The 15971-nt window shown below is 37.6% G+C and overlaps 1 protein-coding gene across 1 annotated transcript in view; it reads left to right on the top strand.

Moving 5' to 3' along the window:
- Positions 1–9279, top strand: part of LOC138071336 (dedicator of cytokinesis protein 11) — a 209137-nt gene extending 199858 nt beyond the window's left edge. Inside the window, exons 49-53 of the mRNA XM_068962866.1 lie at positions 59–269; positions 643–833; positions 1269–1369; positions 2843–2981; positions 8932–9279. Coding sequence (XP_068818967.1) covers positions 59–269; positions 643–833; positions 1269–1369; positions 2843–2981; positions 8932–9054 — 765 coding nt within the window. The 3' untranslated portion in view covers positions 9055–9279. The remainder of the gene's footprint in view (positions 1–58; positions 270–642; positions 834–1268; positions 1370–2842; positions 2982–8931) is intronic.
- Positions 9280–15971: the final 6692 nt, after the last annotated feature.

A 15971-nucleotide genomic window follows, 5' to 3' on the forward strand; every position in this document is an offset into this window, starting at 1 on the left:
TTACCTGTTCCCCGTTTTCCCTTCTGTTGAATAAAAACAAAACATTCTTACTTTCCAGGTAAATGTCAAAGAGCTTGATCCCAAATATGCTCATATCCAAGTCACTTATGTGAAGCCCTACTTTGATGATAAAGAACTCACAGAAAGAAAAACTGAGTTTGAAAGAAACCATAATATCAACAGATTTGTTTTTGAGGCTCCTTATACATTGTCAGGCAAAAAGCAAGGCTGTATAGAGGAACAGTGCAAACGCCGTACAATCTTGACTAGTAAGTAGGACTTGGCATAACTTCTTTGTTTGACATGATCTTTTTTGACACATACAAGCAGCAGCTGGTCAGCAGGAAAATGTAATTGAAGTTTTAATCGCTTATTGTCCTGCTGTTCAGTCACTCACTTACGCAAACATGCTATGTTATAAACCATTCCTTTCCCATATGTAATTATGTAATTCATGCTTAGTCTGGGTCGTCTCAGAGAGAATTTCTCCTTCAGTCCTGAAGTAATACGGCAGCTATTTGGTCTCTAAGGGATTTTTCCAGAGAAAATATGGGGAGAATTAAGCACAGTAGATTTTTGTTTTAATTTGGCTATTTGATTTGCTGTCTTAAAAACTCATTTGTCAATCTTAATCTTTAATAGCTTCAAACTCATTTCCATATGTGAAGAAGAGGATCGCTATAAACTATGAACAGCAGATTCATTTAAAGCCAATTGATGTTGCCACTGATGAAATAAAAGATAAAACTGCAGAGCTGCAAAAGCTTTGCTCTTCTGCTGACGTGGACATGATTCAGCTCCAACTTAAATTGCAGGGCTGTGTTTCAGTGCAGGTATGTTGGTTGCTAACCATGTATTAAACGTTTCTTGTTGTACGTCTTGCTTTCATAAGGGACAAGCACTAATTGTAATTGTCTTATATTCTGACTGGGTGCAAAAACCTCTACATTATTTATTAATTTAATAAAGACATTATGTTCAGTTTCTGTAAATTTTGTGTTATGTCAGAGAGCTTTAACATAAATCCCTCTGACTATAGCCAAACCCTATATTTAGATAGGAGAAATTGTTATATAACTTGTTAAGAGTATAATTTTGGCAGATGATTTGCTTTAGTTAATCTTTTTCAATAAATTTGTAGTAAGAATAGTAAATATATTTCTCAGGTATGGATTTTTGTATATTGTATTCTTTTTAAAAAGAGAAATGAAAAAATTACTTTTTAATTACATCCTAACAACTCTCATTTTTCTCCTTTTGTAATTTAGGTAAATGCAGGTCCGTTAGCATACGCAAGGGCTTTCTTAAATGACAGTCAAGCTAGCAAGTATCCGCCCAAAAAAGTAAATGAGTTGAAAGACATGTTTAGGTAAGTGCTTTGTAGTTTTCAGATCAGACCTCTAATTTTTTTTTTCACTCCTTTGTCGTCTTAAGTGAAATCAAAATATTCACCAAATAATGTCCCTCTAAAAAAAAATTCTCGGTTCCCTTTTATAACGTTTAAGTTACCTTCTAATGGTATTTTAGGTAGTGAGGAAATGTGTGATCTCTGTATTGCTGCATGACTGTAACAATCTCCTATTGACCCAAGGCATTAAATATGGCAACCACTTCACTGCTCTGGATATTCTGACACAAACGGAAGCCTACATTCGTTACATGATTTCCTCCTTTGCCTGGTTGACCTCATGTCACAGCTTTTCCAGACCATTCAGGCTAGGAAGGGTTGGATAGGTTTGCTTCTATCCTGTATCCTTAGTTCCACGTGGATTCTGCTATTCTAGGGCATACGATAATCTTCTGTGGACTGAGCATCCCTCTAAGCCAAGGCATGTCTGAATGGTTGTGCAGTAGATGAAATCTGTTTCTTATATAAAAGAACTTAGATTCAGAATAAGAGAGAGAGATAATTTAAACAGACTGAGTAGAAAGATAATTTCCACTCATTTGCTCCTGACTTATTTCATTTACTTTTCCTATCTCTGTATTATCAGCTGTTTCAGGTTACAGAGTAACCACTACTCATTCCCTTGTAGCTCAGTCGGTAAAGAATCTGCCTGTAGTGCAGGAGACCTGGGTTCGATCCCTGGGTTGGGAAGATCCCCTGGAGAAGGAAATGGCAACCCACTCCAGTATCCTTGCCTGCAAAATCTCATGGACAGAGAAGCCTGGTGGGCTGTAGTCCACAGGGTCACAAAGAGTCAGGCATGACTGAGCGACTAACACTTACTTACTTACTTAGTACTCATTCATTCAATGTTTATTAATGCCTGGCATGTACGAAAAGATTCTACTCTTTGCTGTGACAGGGATACAACACAAATGGTCAGTGAGGTACTTTGTCCCCTAAGATTTGCACTCTAATTATGGACATGAAACATAAACATATGAAATAATGATAAAAAAGTTTTTATGGTAAGTCATAACCTCTCTGTCACCACTCTTACCAGCCCAGGGCAGATACTTCATGCCTATAAGCACCCAGCACTGTACTGGGTACATAGCCCCAAATAAATTATTTTTTAATAACTGACATTATCTATAGATGTTAGTTAATGTAAGTGCAAGCATAGCTGATATCATATCAAGTGACTGAGCAGGCAGCCTTCCCAGAGGGTATATATTTCAAGCCAGGCTTTGAAGGAGGTAAGAAACCAGAAGACAAAGATAGAAAAGGAAAGATATTTCAGACTTAGGAGATGGCATTAGCAAAAACACAGTGAGAAAATATAGGATTTTTATCTTCCTTTTAGGCAAGCCGTGGTTAAAGTAAATATTAAATTGTCAGTGAGACTTTTGAGTAATAAATAACAAAAATTTTATCTTTGATCTTCATCTACAGGAAGTTCATCCAAGCATGCAGCATTGCACTGGAACTAAATGAGCGGTTAATTAAAGAGGATCAGATTGAATACCATGAAGGGCTCAAGTCAAATTTCAGAGACATGGTGAAAGAATTGTCTGACATTATTCATGAACAGGCAAGTATTAGGGTGATTGAAAATGAAAACATGATCTGGGGTCCCTAAAGTGTTACTTACCAAACCTATTAGTTTGAAATAGTATTACCTTGAAATTACTTAGTCTGTTATTTTAAAATTTGTTCTTATATTCTTTACCCATATAAATGATATAATACAAATCAGATTTGAAGCAATCACTGACAATTGCTTTAGCAGTTGTTTCGGATGTTGAACTGTTTTGTTCTTTGTGCCACAGTGCCATTAGAAGTGAATAGTTGTGCAAGTGTAAATTAATCTACTGTGAGCATGGCTAAGGTCTTTCAAGAAGGATCCTATAGAAGTGCTAGATCCCTAAATGAATATCCCTGTCTTAGATGTAGGAAACTGGATACAGTTGGCCTTCCATATTTGCAGCTTCCACATCATTGGATTCAACCAACTGCAGATCAAAAATATTTGAAGAAAAATTTCCAGAAAGTTCCAAAAAAGCAAAACTTGAATTTCCTGTACATAGGCAGCTATTTACATAGCATTTACATTGTATTAACTATTATAAATAATCTAGAGATGATTTTAAAGTACAGGGGAGGATATGCATGAGTTATATTCAAATACTGTGTGATTTTTATATAAGGAACTTGAGCATCCTCAGTTTAATAACCATGGGAGAAGGGGGACAGTGGTCCTGGAACTAATCCTCTGCGGATACCGAGGGACAACTGTAGTATCGTTTAGGTGAGATCCTGAGTGAGTTCCAAAATTCAGGAATTGTCTTAATATCCATATAGCCTGCAAAACTCTTTTTATAACACCCAGCATTTTAGTATTTGACTGTTAATGTCAATTATAGCTAAGTTAGTAAAACAAAATCTGAAACATAGAAGCAAAGATCTGCTCACCACTGACAGCCAAATTATGTCATAATTAAGTAGTTAAGACTTTTATACATCTACTTACCTTAAAACCAGAGTACTCCTGAATTATCGTGGTAAATGTCATTCCTATATTCGGCTCCTGAAATCTGTGTTTACAACCACTGTATACATGGATTGTCACGCAACTATTTGAACATCTTCACCACAAATGTAAAAGGCCTGATGGTCTGGTCCCTCAGTGTCTGAGCCCTATTGAGCTTACCTAATGTCTCTTTGCTTTCCTTAAGAAGGAAAACGGCCAATAAGATCAATATTTGCTTCAGAAACTGTTCAGACTCTCAATTTTTTATGAAATTCAGACCCCTTAAAAGAAACAAGGATCACTACAGCCCTTTAGAGAACACATTCTTATTGCTGGTTCCAGAAAGGAGAGCCTCCTCTGTCCTGGTATGAGCATTTCACTGCTTGCCTGAAGACACTCCCCTGGGTGAGACCATCACATGGAGGGTGTCCTTACAAATAGACTGACCATGGTTAGTGCCAAAGGACTGCAGTGTAATGGTGGGGAGGGGCAGAAGAGAGATTTCAGGGAAAACAAGAGCTAGCTGACTATCTCTGCTATAGGAGCTAATTGAGTATCTCTCCTCTAGCTAGAAGAGCTAGCTATCTCTCTTATGGTATCTTGTATGCTTTCTGTTAGAAAGGACTATGGGAAATCTACTACAGTTAGTCCAAAGTTGCACTGCGTGACCAGGAGTCCCATTCTCTGACCATGGTCATCTTCTCAGCATGGAGAAGCCAGGCAGCTAGACTCTCATCATCCCATCTTTCAGTGAGTGAGTCATCCCAGTCTCCTCTCCTGTTCTCGTGACAGGGACTCTCGCCGGCCTGAGGAGTCTGGACTCTGTGATCTGTTTCCTCTTTTTGTCATCTTGACTTCTGTTAGCCCACTTAGGCGTGAGTGTAAACCGTCCCAAGGCATACCTTTGCAGCTCAGTTTTCCGAGGTCCTTTTTTGTCTCCTTGCCAAAGCAGTCCGGTGATCAGGACTAGGCAGGCAGGGAATCATTCCGCTTCCTTTATTGTCTGTAGCTCAGGTTCAGCCCCTGAGTACAGTGGGGACATGCCTCTCTTCACCCTCACTCTTCTGGGGTATGTTGAAGTCTTACTCACTCAGTCATGTCCAACCCTTTGTGACCCCATGGACTGTAGCTCACCAGGCTCTTTTGTCTGTGGAATTCTCCAGGCAAGAATACTGGAGTGGGTTACCATTTCCTTCTCCAGGGGGTCTTCTGAACCCAGGGATCAAACTCAGGTCTCCTGCATTGTAGGTGAATTCTTTACCATCTGAGCCATCTGGGGAATACTTTAATCAAATAGGCTACATAATTTGTTCCTAGAAACTGTCCAGTTTATGGGGTTCTGTTCTCCATTGTCCATAGGAAAAAACAGCAGAACTCCTTCTTTACAAAAATATAAAACGATTATAGCATTTTAAGCAAATATGTATTACAGTTATAGGGGCTTCCCTGGTGGCTCAGATGGTAAAGCATCTGCCTGCAGTGTGGGAGACCTGGCTTCGATCCCAGGGTCAGGAAGATCCCCTGGAGAAGGAAATGGCAATGCACTCCAGTACTCTTGCCTGGAAAATTCCATAGATAGAGGAGCCCGGTAGGCTACAGTCCATGGGATTGCAAAGAGTCTGACATGACTGATCAACTTCACTGGTATATTACAGTTATAGAATTTGCATGCAACTGTATCACCTAGCCTTGAATTCTAAATTATTCAAATTGAAAGCAAATTATTCAATTTACTGCTATTATGATGATCATGATATTTAGAGCAGTCATTCTCTACAGTTCTTTTTTCCTTGCTAAAAAACAAAATTGAACTGATGTTCAGTTACTCAGTCATGTCTGACTCTTTGCAACCCCATGGACTGCAATGCAGCAGGCTTCCCTGTCCTTCAACACCTCCCGGAGTTTGCTCAAACTCAGATCCATTGATTTGGTGATTACACCCAACCATCTTATCCTCTGTTGTCCCTTTCTCCTCCTACCTTCAGTCTTTCCCAGCATCAGTATTTTCCAGTTAGTCGGGTCTTCACATCAAGTGGCCAAAGTATTGGAGCTTCAGCTTCAGAATCAGTCTTTCCAATGAATATTCAGGGGTGATTTCCTTTATAATTAACTGGTTTGATCTGCTTGCAGTCCAAGGGACTCTGAAGAGTCTTCTCCAACACCACAGTTTGAAAGAATCCATTCTTCAGCATTCAGCCTTCTTTATGGTCCACCTCTCACATCTGTACATGACTACTGGAAAAACCATAGCTTTGACTAGATGGACCTTTGTCCACAAAGTAATGTCTCTGCTTTTTATTCAGAGTCAGCTGAGTCAGTTTTAAAGATGTTGGCTTTATTCAGTGATTCATGAGTCTAGCAGCATCCCATCTGGCAGATAGAAAGGAGCTTTGAAGAGCCATAGAAAATGGAAGCCTTTTACAGGTAGAAGGAGTCAGGTCAAGGAAGTTATTCTAAAAGAGACCTGATTGTTTCAGGCAAGGTCACCTTCCTCTGGGGCACAGAAAGGGTCTGTCCAGTGAAGTACCTCACTAGTGCTGACCAGGAAATTTCAAGCTTGAATGTAATGCATGTACTTTTTTTGACTAGTTAAGATTGCCAGTCCAGGTTCAATGCAGGATACAAGATGCTTGGGGCTGGTGCACTGGGATGACCCAGAGGGATGGTATGGGGAGGGAGATGGAAGGGGAGTTCAGGATGGGGAACACATGTACACCCATGGCAGATTCATGTTGATGTATGGCAAAACCAATACAATATTATAAAGTAATTCACCTCCAATTAAAATAAATAAATTTAAACTAAAAAAAAAAAAGATTACCTGCCTGGAAAAGACTGAAACTGCAGTTAGGTTGATTTTAATTCTCAGGTGATGTAGGTTTAGCACAAGTGACTCCATTTTGGGCCTCTTGTCTCTGTCTCTCTCTCTTTTTAAAATTTATTTGGCTGCACCATGTCTTAGCTGTGGCATGTGGGATACAGCTCCCCGAGCAGAGACTGAACCCAGGCTCCCTGCACTGGGAGCTTGGAGTCCCATCTTCTGGACCACAAGGGGAGTCCCTTGTCTCTTTTTTAACACCCTGAAATTTGGGTTTTATGAATCTGCTGTCATTTTTCCCACCTGTCTTTCTCATTTAATTTCTATAAACCATGGCTACTATATTTAGTTCTAGAGACCAAATTTTAGACCCTTGATATTATATATTCTCCTATATTTTAAATTCTTCTATATTATATATTATATATTGATAGGTAACCAAGAAAAGTCTTACTTTCTATTGGTTTATATTTATGAAATCTGTATTGTCATGATGTATCCTATTTAGGTGTACCTTGGTTTGGGAAAATGTTGACTTTTTAGTGAATTTTTATAAATCAGTATTTCCAATATTTCCATATAAAAGAGAGCTTTTTTTTTTTAGTCATACACTTTGAGATATATTATTTTCCAAAGGAAAATATAATACAAAATAAGATAAAATATAGCTGTGTACTGAAATGTGAGTTATCTGTTTAGCTCCATAAATGATGACTTGACAAAAAGATATGGCCTTGATATTCCTTGGCCCTTTTCAGTGTTATCTGTTACACTATACCAAAATATGAAGTTCTTTCTCTTATAAGAGGAAATTTTCCTATTACGGATTTTATATAAGACATGATTTGCAGCAGCACAAATGATATGACCCATTTCTGCCACCAGAAGCCAATTTGCAGGCTTAATACTGAAGTTTCAAAGCTAACTTGAGAACCTAGTATTGAAAGCTTGAAACCTAACTTGGGACTGTATAGTAAAGAGGTTGGATGTGATATGTATGTTTTTCTTCTATCTAATCCATGCATGAGATATCAGTTGATTTTGATCACACAAAATGGATAATTTTTAAAACATCTATACTAAATTAAGAGATACTTACTCCTTGGAAGGAAAGTTATGACCAACCTAGATAGTATATTGAAAAGCAGAGATATTACTTTGCCAACAAAGGTCCGTCTAGTCAAGGCTATGGTTTTTCCAGTGATCATGTATGGATGTGAGTTGGTCTGTGAGGAAAGCTGAGCTCCAAAGAATTGATACTTTTGAACTGTGGTGTTGGAGAAGACTCTTGAGAGTCCCTTGGACTGCAAGGAGATCCAGCCAGTCCATGCTAAAGGAGATTAGTCCTGGATGTTCATTGGAAGGACTGATGCTAAAGCTGAAACTCCAATACTTTGGCCACCTCACGCAAAGAGTTGACCCATTGGAAAAGACTCTGATGCTGGGAGGGATTGGGGGCAGGAGGAGAAGGGGATGACAGAGGATGAGATGGCTGGATGGCATCACCGACTCAATGGACATGAGTTTGAGTGAACTCTGGGAGTTGGTGATGGACAGGGAGGCCTGGTGTGCTGTGATATATGGGGTCGCACAGAGTCAGACACGACTGAGTAACTGAACTGAACTGAATATGATTATATGTATATATTTATGAAGTTCTTCATTTCCAAGAAAAATCTTTTGCATTAATTAATTTACATAATTATGGTATACATTTGAAAATTTGACTTATTTTCTCTTCACTTAAAATTATTTACGAAGTCTCCAGGGAAAGGGCATGGGTATCAGGATATTTGAAAAGCCCCCCAGTGAACTTTAGAACCATTCTTAGAAGATGATCTATAAACTCATATCAAGAAGTTCATTGTTTAGGCTCTTGTTATGACCATCTGTTAAAATTTTTTTTTAAAGACTGTGTTACCTCTAAGTTTCTGTTGAATTTTGCATTTTACAACCTTTCATTTTTCTTAATGAGTAACCAGATCTTTTCTGCTCTTTTGATATGCTGCCTTTGTAATACAGCTTTGAAGATTTGAGTCGGTAATGTTTTTCTTTGCTCTTTCTGCTTTATATCATTTTAAATAGCTAAGTGTCACTGATAAATTGGAATATGCCTGTGATTTCGTATACACATACTTTTTTTGGCCGTGGCTATTTTGGTTCGTGATAAACATGCCATTTCTTTCATTTTAGATAATACAAGAAGACCCGATGCATTCTTCCTGGATGAGCAACACATTACATGTATTTTGTGCAATTAGTGGTACATCGAGTGATCGAAGTTATGGTTCCCCAAGATACACTGCTGAAATATGAGGACATGCAGATGTCAAGTGACAACAAGACTGAACTTCTCAGGAATATTTGGAGCTGTGCAAATGTTAGAAATTTAAAGATTTGTTATACACGGAGTGTTTCCTCCTGACACCAAAACTTTCATGCTTTCATACAGGGTGCTTACATATTTGTAAATATTTAAGCAACTTGAAAGTGCCTGGAAAATTGCACCACTGTGCTTAGTTTGTACTTTTTAAGGTAGATCTATATACTGAGGAGTAGAGCTCAAAAACTTTCATTCGATTTGCTTAATTGTCGCTTAAAATATTAATGGTACTGTGTAAAATTGTATAATGGAACACAATAAAAGGTAAAACTTCTTTGTAATTAGAAGTGAAGGAAATAATACTTTGAACTTAGCATTTTTCCTGACAGGAAGCTAAATTCATTATCATACTAATCCTTGGAGAATAAATTGATAAAATTTTCACAAAACATGGATACTTCCAGCTGAGGAGATAATTTGAAACCTTGCCTTCCAGTGGTCTAGACTGGGCTAAAGGAAACATACGCATTATGTGAAAAGGAAATTTTCACAAAGAAAGGGTATATATAGAAATACCAGGCTTACCAATCCTTCAAGTTTTGATCCAATGATGCTAGGTATTCCAGTCAGTGGTCTCTCTAACATACTAGGCAAGGGATTCCTCTGTGGCTTAGGTTTGCCTAGCAAGCAGCCTTTGTTGCCAAAGCTTCATCAGCTGTGGCTGTCCATAAAGCTAAACAAACATGTCTGAGATTTGCAGTTACTTCAAAGTTTTAGCAGCAGAATCTGAGGGTAGGGATTTTGTAATGATGATTTTCTTCAGTTTACAAGGTTAATAAGGATTTTGATAGAACTTGATGATCACAGCATTTCTTGGGTCAGTATACATAACCACCACATATTTAGCAGCTGCTGGCTAAGGATTATATCTCTAACTATGAAGAAACCTCAGATTAACTAAATAATTCAGGAGAAACCAAGATGTGAAGGACATTTTTAGCTTAAACTATCCATAAAATTTTGGCTGCCTTTCATGTAAACATTAAGTCCTAGATTTATTTTTCATATGTAGTTTAGCCTATCTTATAGACATTTTTTTAAAAACCCAGAAAACAGACACTGAAATATAAGTGGATTTCATGGAGCTTTGGCTTTTTAAATACTCTGTGATCAAGTAAATCTTAGAGCTTCTTATGCACCTGGCTTGGGCATATTTCTTTACATGTCATTTTTAAGCATTCAGGGGAGCATAAAATTACCTATAAAAGATTAATTTTGTATTTTAATAAGGGATTCAGAAATTCCAGAGGCAGTCGGTAATTCCTTAATATCTTGAAGTCACGTGAAGTGTTAGTTTCACCTTTAAAACTATTATATGTAGTACATATATGTAAAAAAAACTGTCACCCAGAGAGAGTGCTGCCTTCTGAGAATGAGGCGTCTTGGGGAAACTTGAGTGCTCTTTTGTCAATGACCAGTCCCTATCCTATCCCCCAGTATATACTGTGCCCTGTGGGTCATTTTAAAAAGTGTAACAAATGACCCCTGCCCTCAAGGAAGTTGCAGTCTAGTTGAGGAGGCAAGATAGACATGAAATTAAATAATACAAGAATTAACAATAATAAGACAAGATAAGTTGTCTCTGAGGACTGCCAAATGAATGACGCTCTCCATAACTCATATCATATTCAAGGGATGAGAAGCTGCTGTGAATGTTAATGTTCAGGGATGACTTCATGAAAAGTAAGCCTTGAACAGGCTTTCAAAGATGAGAAGCTAATCTAAGTAGGAAGACCATCACACTCAAAGTTGTAGAAAGATTTTGTAAAAGTTTAGGGTAATGGTGAAAGGACCAGTTTTGTTCAAGGGAGTAAATGCTAAATCTAAAAAGACAATTTAGACCTAGATATTGGAAGGCCTTGAATACCAGGATAATAGTATTTTGACTTTAATCAATGAACAGGAGGAGACCAGTCAAGATTTTTGAATGGAGAGATTACTTGACTAAATATTATTTTTATGAATGTAATCCTTTATATTGCTGCCAGATAGCTTTGAGTCTGAGAGATGGACATAGGGCAACCAGTTAGATAGTTATTGTAGTAATCTAATTATGAGTCCATAAGCCCATAGATGTGAACAAGAATGCAGAAGAAAGGACAAGTGCCAGAGATACTATGTAGAAAGATCGGGCATGACTTATTGATGGCTACGGAGAGAAAAGGAAAAGGTAAAGATAATTTTGTGTCCTGTGGCCAATGAGTTCTCCAGGTAATGGCAAAATTTTATGGGATTATTTTCACCAGCTTCCAAACTGAGGGTAGAAAGGTATAGAGAGAGAACACGGTGGGTTAGACTAGAGAAAGCCAGCTAAGTATGCCTTGAAACTGCATACGTTAGGTATTACTGTTTCTATAGTTTAATGATTTCATGAAGTGATTTGGCCTCTACAGATGAATTCACATCAAAGAATACATTTCTGCTATACTGATTATTTTTGCAATTAAGCTTGACTCCAGGTTCCCTGGAAATACTGTTTTGATAGTCTTTGAATAGCTTGTAAAATGTGAATAAAGTCACCATTAGTAGTGTTAGCTTATCACAAGAATGATAACCCATAGAGAAAGTAAGCAATTCCATGCAGATTTTCTGAGTAACCAGTACACCAATGGGATCATGTCCATAGATGGTATTGTTATTGTTACCATATTTATATGAATTGACTACATATATAAATACTGTACGTATCTTTTTAAAAATGAAACAGCAGCAGTGGTAGCAACAGCCTTGGAACCGTGACCAACATCGTAGAACTAGAGATGACTCACTGGTTAATTAATAACTAAATAGGTCAGCATCATAAAGACCTAAGCCTTTAATTATAAATACTAGTTTATCTGTAATGCAGAACCCGAGCAATGTATTGAAATCTTAGGAATTTCCTAACTCTTGAAAACCTTAATAATGAGATACATATTTCAGGCTTCTCTTACACAAAATGGTGGGCCACCTTCAGTCTTCTACTAACAGTACACTACTTCAGCTATCAAAACACAGGGAGAGGAGTAGAGTAAAAGACGATTAGGGGTGGGGATGGGTCTATACCACAGGCCTATTCCCCTGTCCTGGGAAGTGGCCAGTAAGAGTGCTCTGTTCATCTTGTTCCAGTGACAATGCTTTCTTTCTAGTCCCTAGCCACATAATGGTTCCTCTAAGAAAAGTGTACGTGTACGTTTATCCAACTCCGGATTGACGTTGCAACTAAATTCTTCAAAGATTGTGCCTCTGTGTATGGCATCTTAAGACTTTTTCCAACATACTTTCTTGTCTTCTCTTTTCCTCTTTTTAAGCTGTAATTTGTACACCATGCAATTCACCCATTTAAAAATCAAATTCAGTAGTTTTTAGTATATTCACAGTTGTGTGACCATCACCACAATTCATTTTAGAATATTTTCATCACTTCCAAAGGAAACCCTATACTCATTATCTGTCACTCCCATTGCCCACCAACCAGTCCCCAGCCCCTGACAATCAGTAATCAACTTTTCTGTATCTATAGATTTGTATCCTGGACATTTCTTATAAATGGAATCACATACTGTGTGGCCTTCTATGACTAGCTTCTTTCATTTAGCATGATATTTTCAAGGTTCATCCATGTTGTAACTTGTATCAGAATTTCACTCCTTTTTATGGCTGGATAATAGCTCCTTTTGTATGAATATGTCATATTTTGTTTATCAGTTAATGAACATTTGGTTTATTTTTGCTTTTTGGCTATTGTTGATAATGTTGTGAACATTCACCTACAAGTTTTTCTATGGATATGTTTTCATTTGTCTTGGGCATATACCTAGGAGCTGAATTACTGGGTCATATGGTAACTATGTTTAAACTTTTGAAGAACTGCCAGACTTTTTTCTACAGTAGTTGCACCACTTTGCAGTCCCAGCAGCACTAAATAAGCATTCTAATTTCCCCATATTCTCAACAACACGTTATTATCTGCCTCTTTGATTATACCTTCCTAGTAGGTGTGAAGTCGTATCTCATTGGGGTTTTTGTTTGCATTTCCCAAATGGTTAATGAAGTTGAGCATTGTTTCATGTGTTTGTTGACCATTTTTATATCTTGTTTGGAAATATGTCTATTCAGATTCTTTACCCATTTTTAAACACTGGTTTCTCTGTTGATCATTGAGTTGCAAAAGTTCTTTATATGTTCTAGATGCAAGTTTCTTATCAGCTATATGATTTCCATATATTTTTGCGGGTTGACTTTTTACTTTTGTAATGGTGTTGTTGAGACAAAAGTTTTTAATTTTGATTATGTCCAATTTCTCTGTTTTCTTGTCGTTTGTGCTTTGATGTTGTATCTAAGAAGGCATTGCCTAATCCAAGGTCATGGAGATTTATACCTATATTTACTTTGAGTTTAAAAGCAATTTTTTTATTGACTACATACCCATACTTTATTTACAAATTGCAAGTCTTCTTATGGTACATAAAATGTTTTCTGTAGTTGATCTCAGCTTTGTTCACACTGAAGTGAGTTGTTTTCTGTGCTCAATTGCTGCTGCTACCACTGATTTGTTTTCTTTCAGGATCAAGATGGGCACTTTCATATATAATATTTTTAATTCCTTCTCTAGCAAGTCTTTCCTGGATTCTTAGCTTTGCATAATTATATCTACAATGGAATCAGCATCCTAAAGTCACCAAGATAAATCCCCTTACTCCAATGTCACATAATCTTCTAAATCTACCTTCCCCCTCCAAGGGTCCCCGGGCTCCGGCGCAGCCGCCATGGGGACTGTCAGCACCTCCAAGTTTTAGTTTTAACTCTTACTTTTAGGTCTTTGATTCATTTCAAGCTGGATTTTATTTATGGTTTGAGATAAGGGTTCAAATTCATTGTTTTGCATGTGGATATCCAGTTGTCTTTGTATTATTTGTTGAAAAGATTTACTTTCCCCCATTGAATGGTCTTAGCACTCTCTTCAAAAATCAGTTGACCGTAAATGTATGGTTTTATTCTGGGCTCTCAGTTCTATTCCATTGATCTATATGTCTGTCCTTATGCCAGGACTACATTGTCTTGATTACTGTATCTCTATATTAAGTTTTAAAATTGGGAAGTGCAAGTCCTCCAGCTATGTTCTTTTTCAAGACTGTTTTGGAAATTCTGGTCCCTTGCATTTCCATATAATTTTTAGACTCAGATTGTCAGTTTTCGCAAAAAATGTAGCCAGGATTTTGGTAATATTTGCTGTGAACCCATAATTTGGTGAGCATTGCCACCTTAACAATATTGTTTCAATTCAAGAGCATAAGATGTTTTTCTGTTTACTTTGGTTTTCTTTCATTTCTTTCAATAGTATTTTGTGGTTTCCAGTGTAGAAGTCTTGCACTTCTTTTTTTAAATTTATTCCTTGGTATTTTATTTTTTAAATGCTATTATAAAGGGAGTTTTTTAAATTTCATTTTCCAGTTATTCTTTGCTAGTTTATAGAAACACAACTGACTTTTGTATATTGGCCTTGTATCTTGAAAGCTTGCTGAATGCATTTATTAGCTTTAATAGTTTTTTTTTAACTGATTCTTTAGTGTTTTCTATATAATATCGTGTCATCTGGAAATATAGAGTATTTTACTTCATCCTTTCCAATCTTGATTCTTTTCATTTCATGTTGTCACTTGGCACTTGGCTAGGACTTCCAGTAGAATGTTAAATAGCAGTGGTAAGAGCAAGACATTCTTGTCATTACTCATCTTTGGGAGAAAGCTTTCAAACTTTCACCGTTAGGTGTAGTTTTAGCTATGGGTTTTTCATAGATGCTTTTTATCAGGTTGAGGAAGTTCCCTGCAACATTCTTTGCATCTGTTTTCTGATTCAGTCAGTTCCCCCAGTCATCATATGACCCCTGTGTGACGTATAGGGAAATAGATGACAAATGTACCCTATTAAGAAAGAATACATTTCTTAATGTTAATATGACATGTACTCTATGACATATGGGGCTTCCTCGGTGGCTTGCGTCTGCCTCCATTGCGGGAGACCCAGGATCAATCCCTGGGTCGGAAAGATCCCCTGGAGAAGGAAATGGTAACCCACTCCAGTATTCTTGCCTGGAGAATCCCATGGACGGAGAATCCTTGTAGGCTACAGTCCACAGGGTTGCAAAGAGTCAGACACAACTGAGCGACTTCACTTTCACTTTCACTATGACATATAAGGAAATAGATGACAAATGGTTAAGAAATGTACTCAAGATACACATCAAATTAGAAATGAAATCAAATCATCCTAATTCAGAGTCCAAGGGTTTTCAGCTCTTATATACTATTTCCTACAGTCTTCTGCTGCAGCTTTGTACAGAGACCCAAAAAGTTTCCACTCTTCCATTTTTTTATTAAGAAGGTAAGCTGTTTAAGGGTGAAATTGTCAGTCACTCAGTCGGGTCTGACTCTTTGTAACCTCATGGACTGTAGCCTACCAGGCTCCTCTGTCCATGGAATTCTCTAGGCAAGAATACTGGAGTAGGTTGCCATTTCCTTGTCCAGCGGATCTTCCCAACCCAGGGATTGAACCTGGGTCTCCTATAATTGCAAGCAGCTTCTTTACTGCCTGAGCCACCAGGGAATCTTCTGATTTTTCATCTCTGTTTCCCTGAAACCTAAAAGCACCTGCCAAAGAATAAGTACTTGAGCAGTCTCAAGGAAAGAAAACCAGTTTAGATAAGCAGATGCTTCTAGAGCTTTTAGTATGGGCAAGGCAGTATCTACAATATCCCAGCCCTCAAAGAGATTATGGTTGAGGCAGATATGACATAGTCACAAAAGGAGATATGAGAAGGTCTGATAATAGCAAATCACTGGTCATGACAAGTGCTTGACTAGGCAGAGCT

Source organism: Capricornis sumatraensis, chromosome X (assembly GCF_032405125.1).
Source record: "Capricornis sumatraensis isolate serow.1 chromosome X, serow.2, whole genome shotgun sequence".
NCBI lineage: Eukaryota > Metazoa > Chordata > Mammalia > Artiodactyla > Bovidae > Capricornis > Capricornis sumatraensis.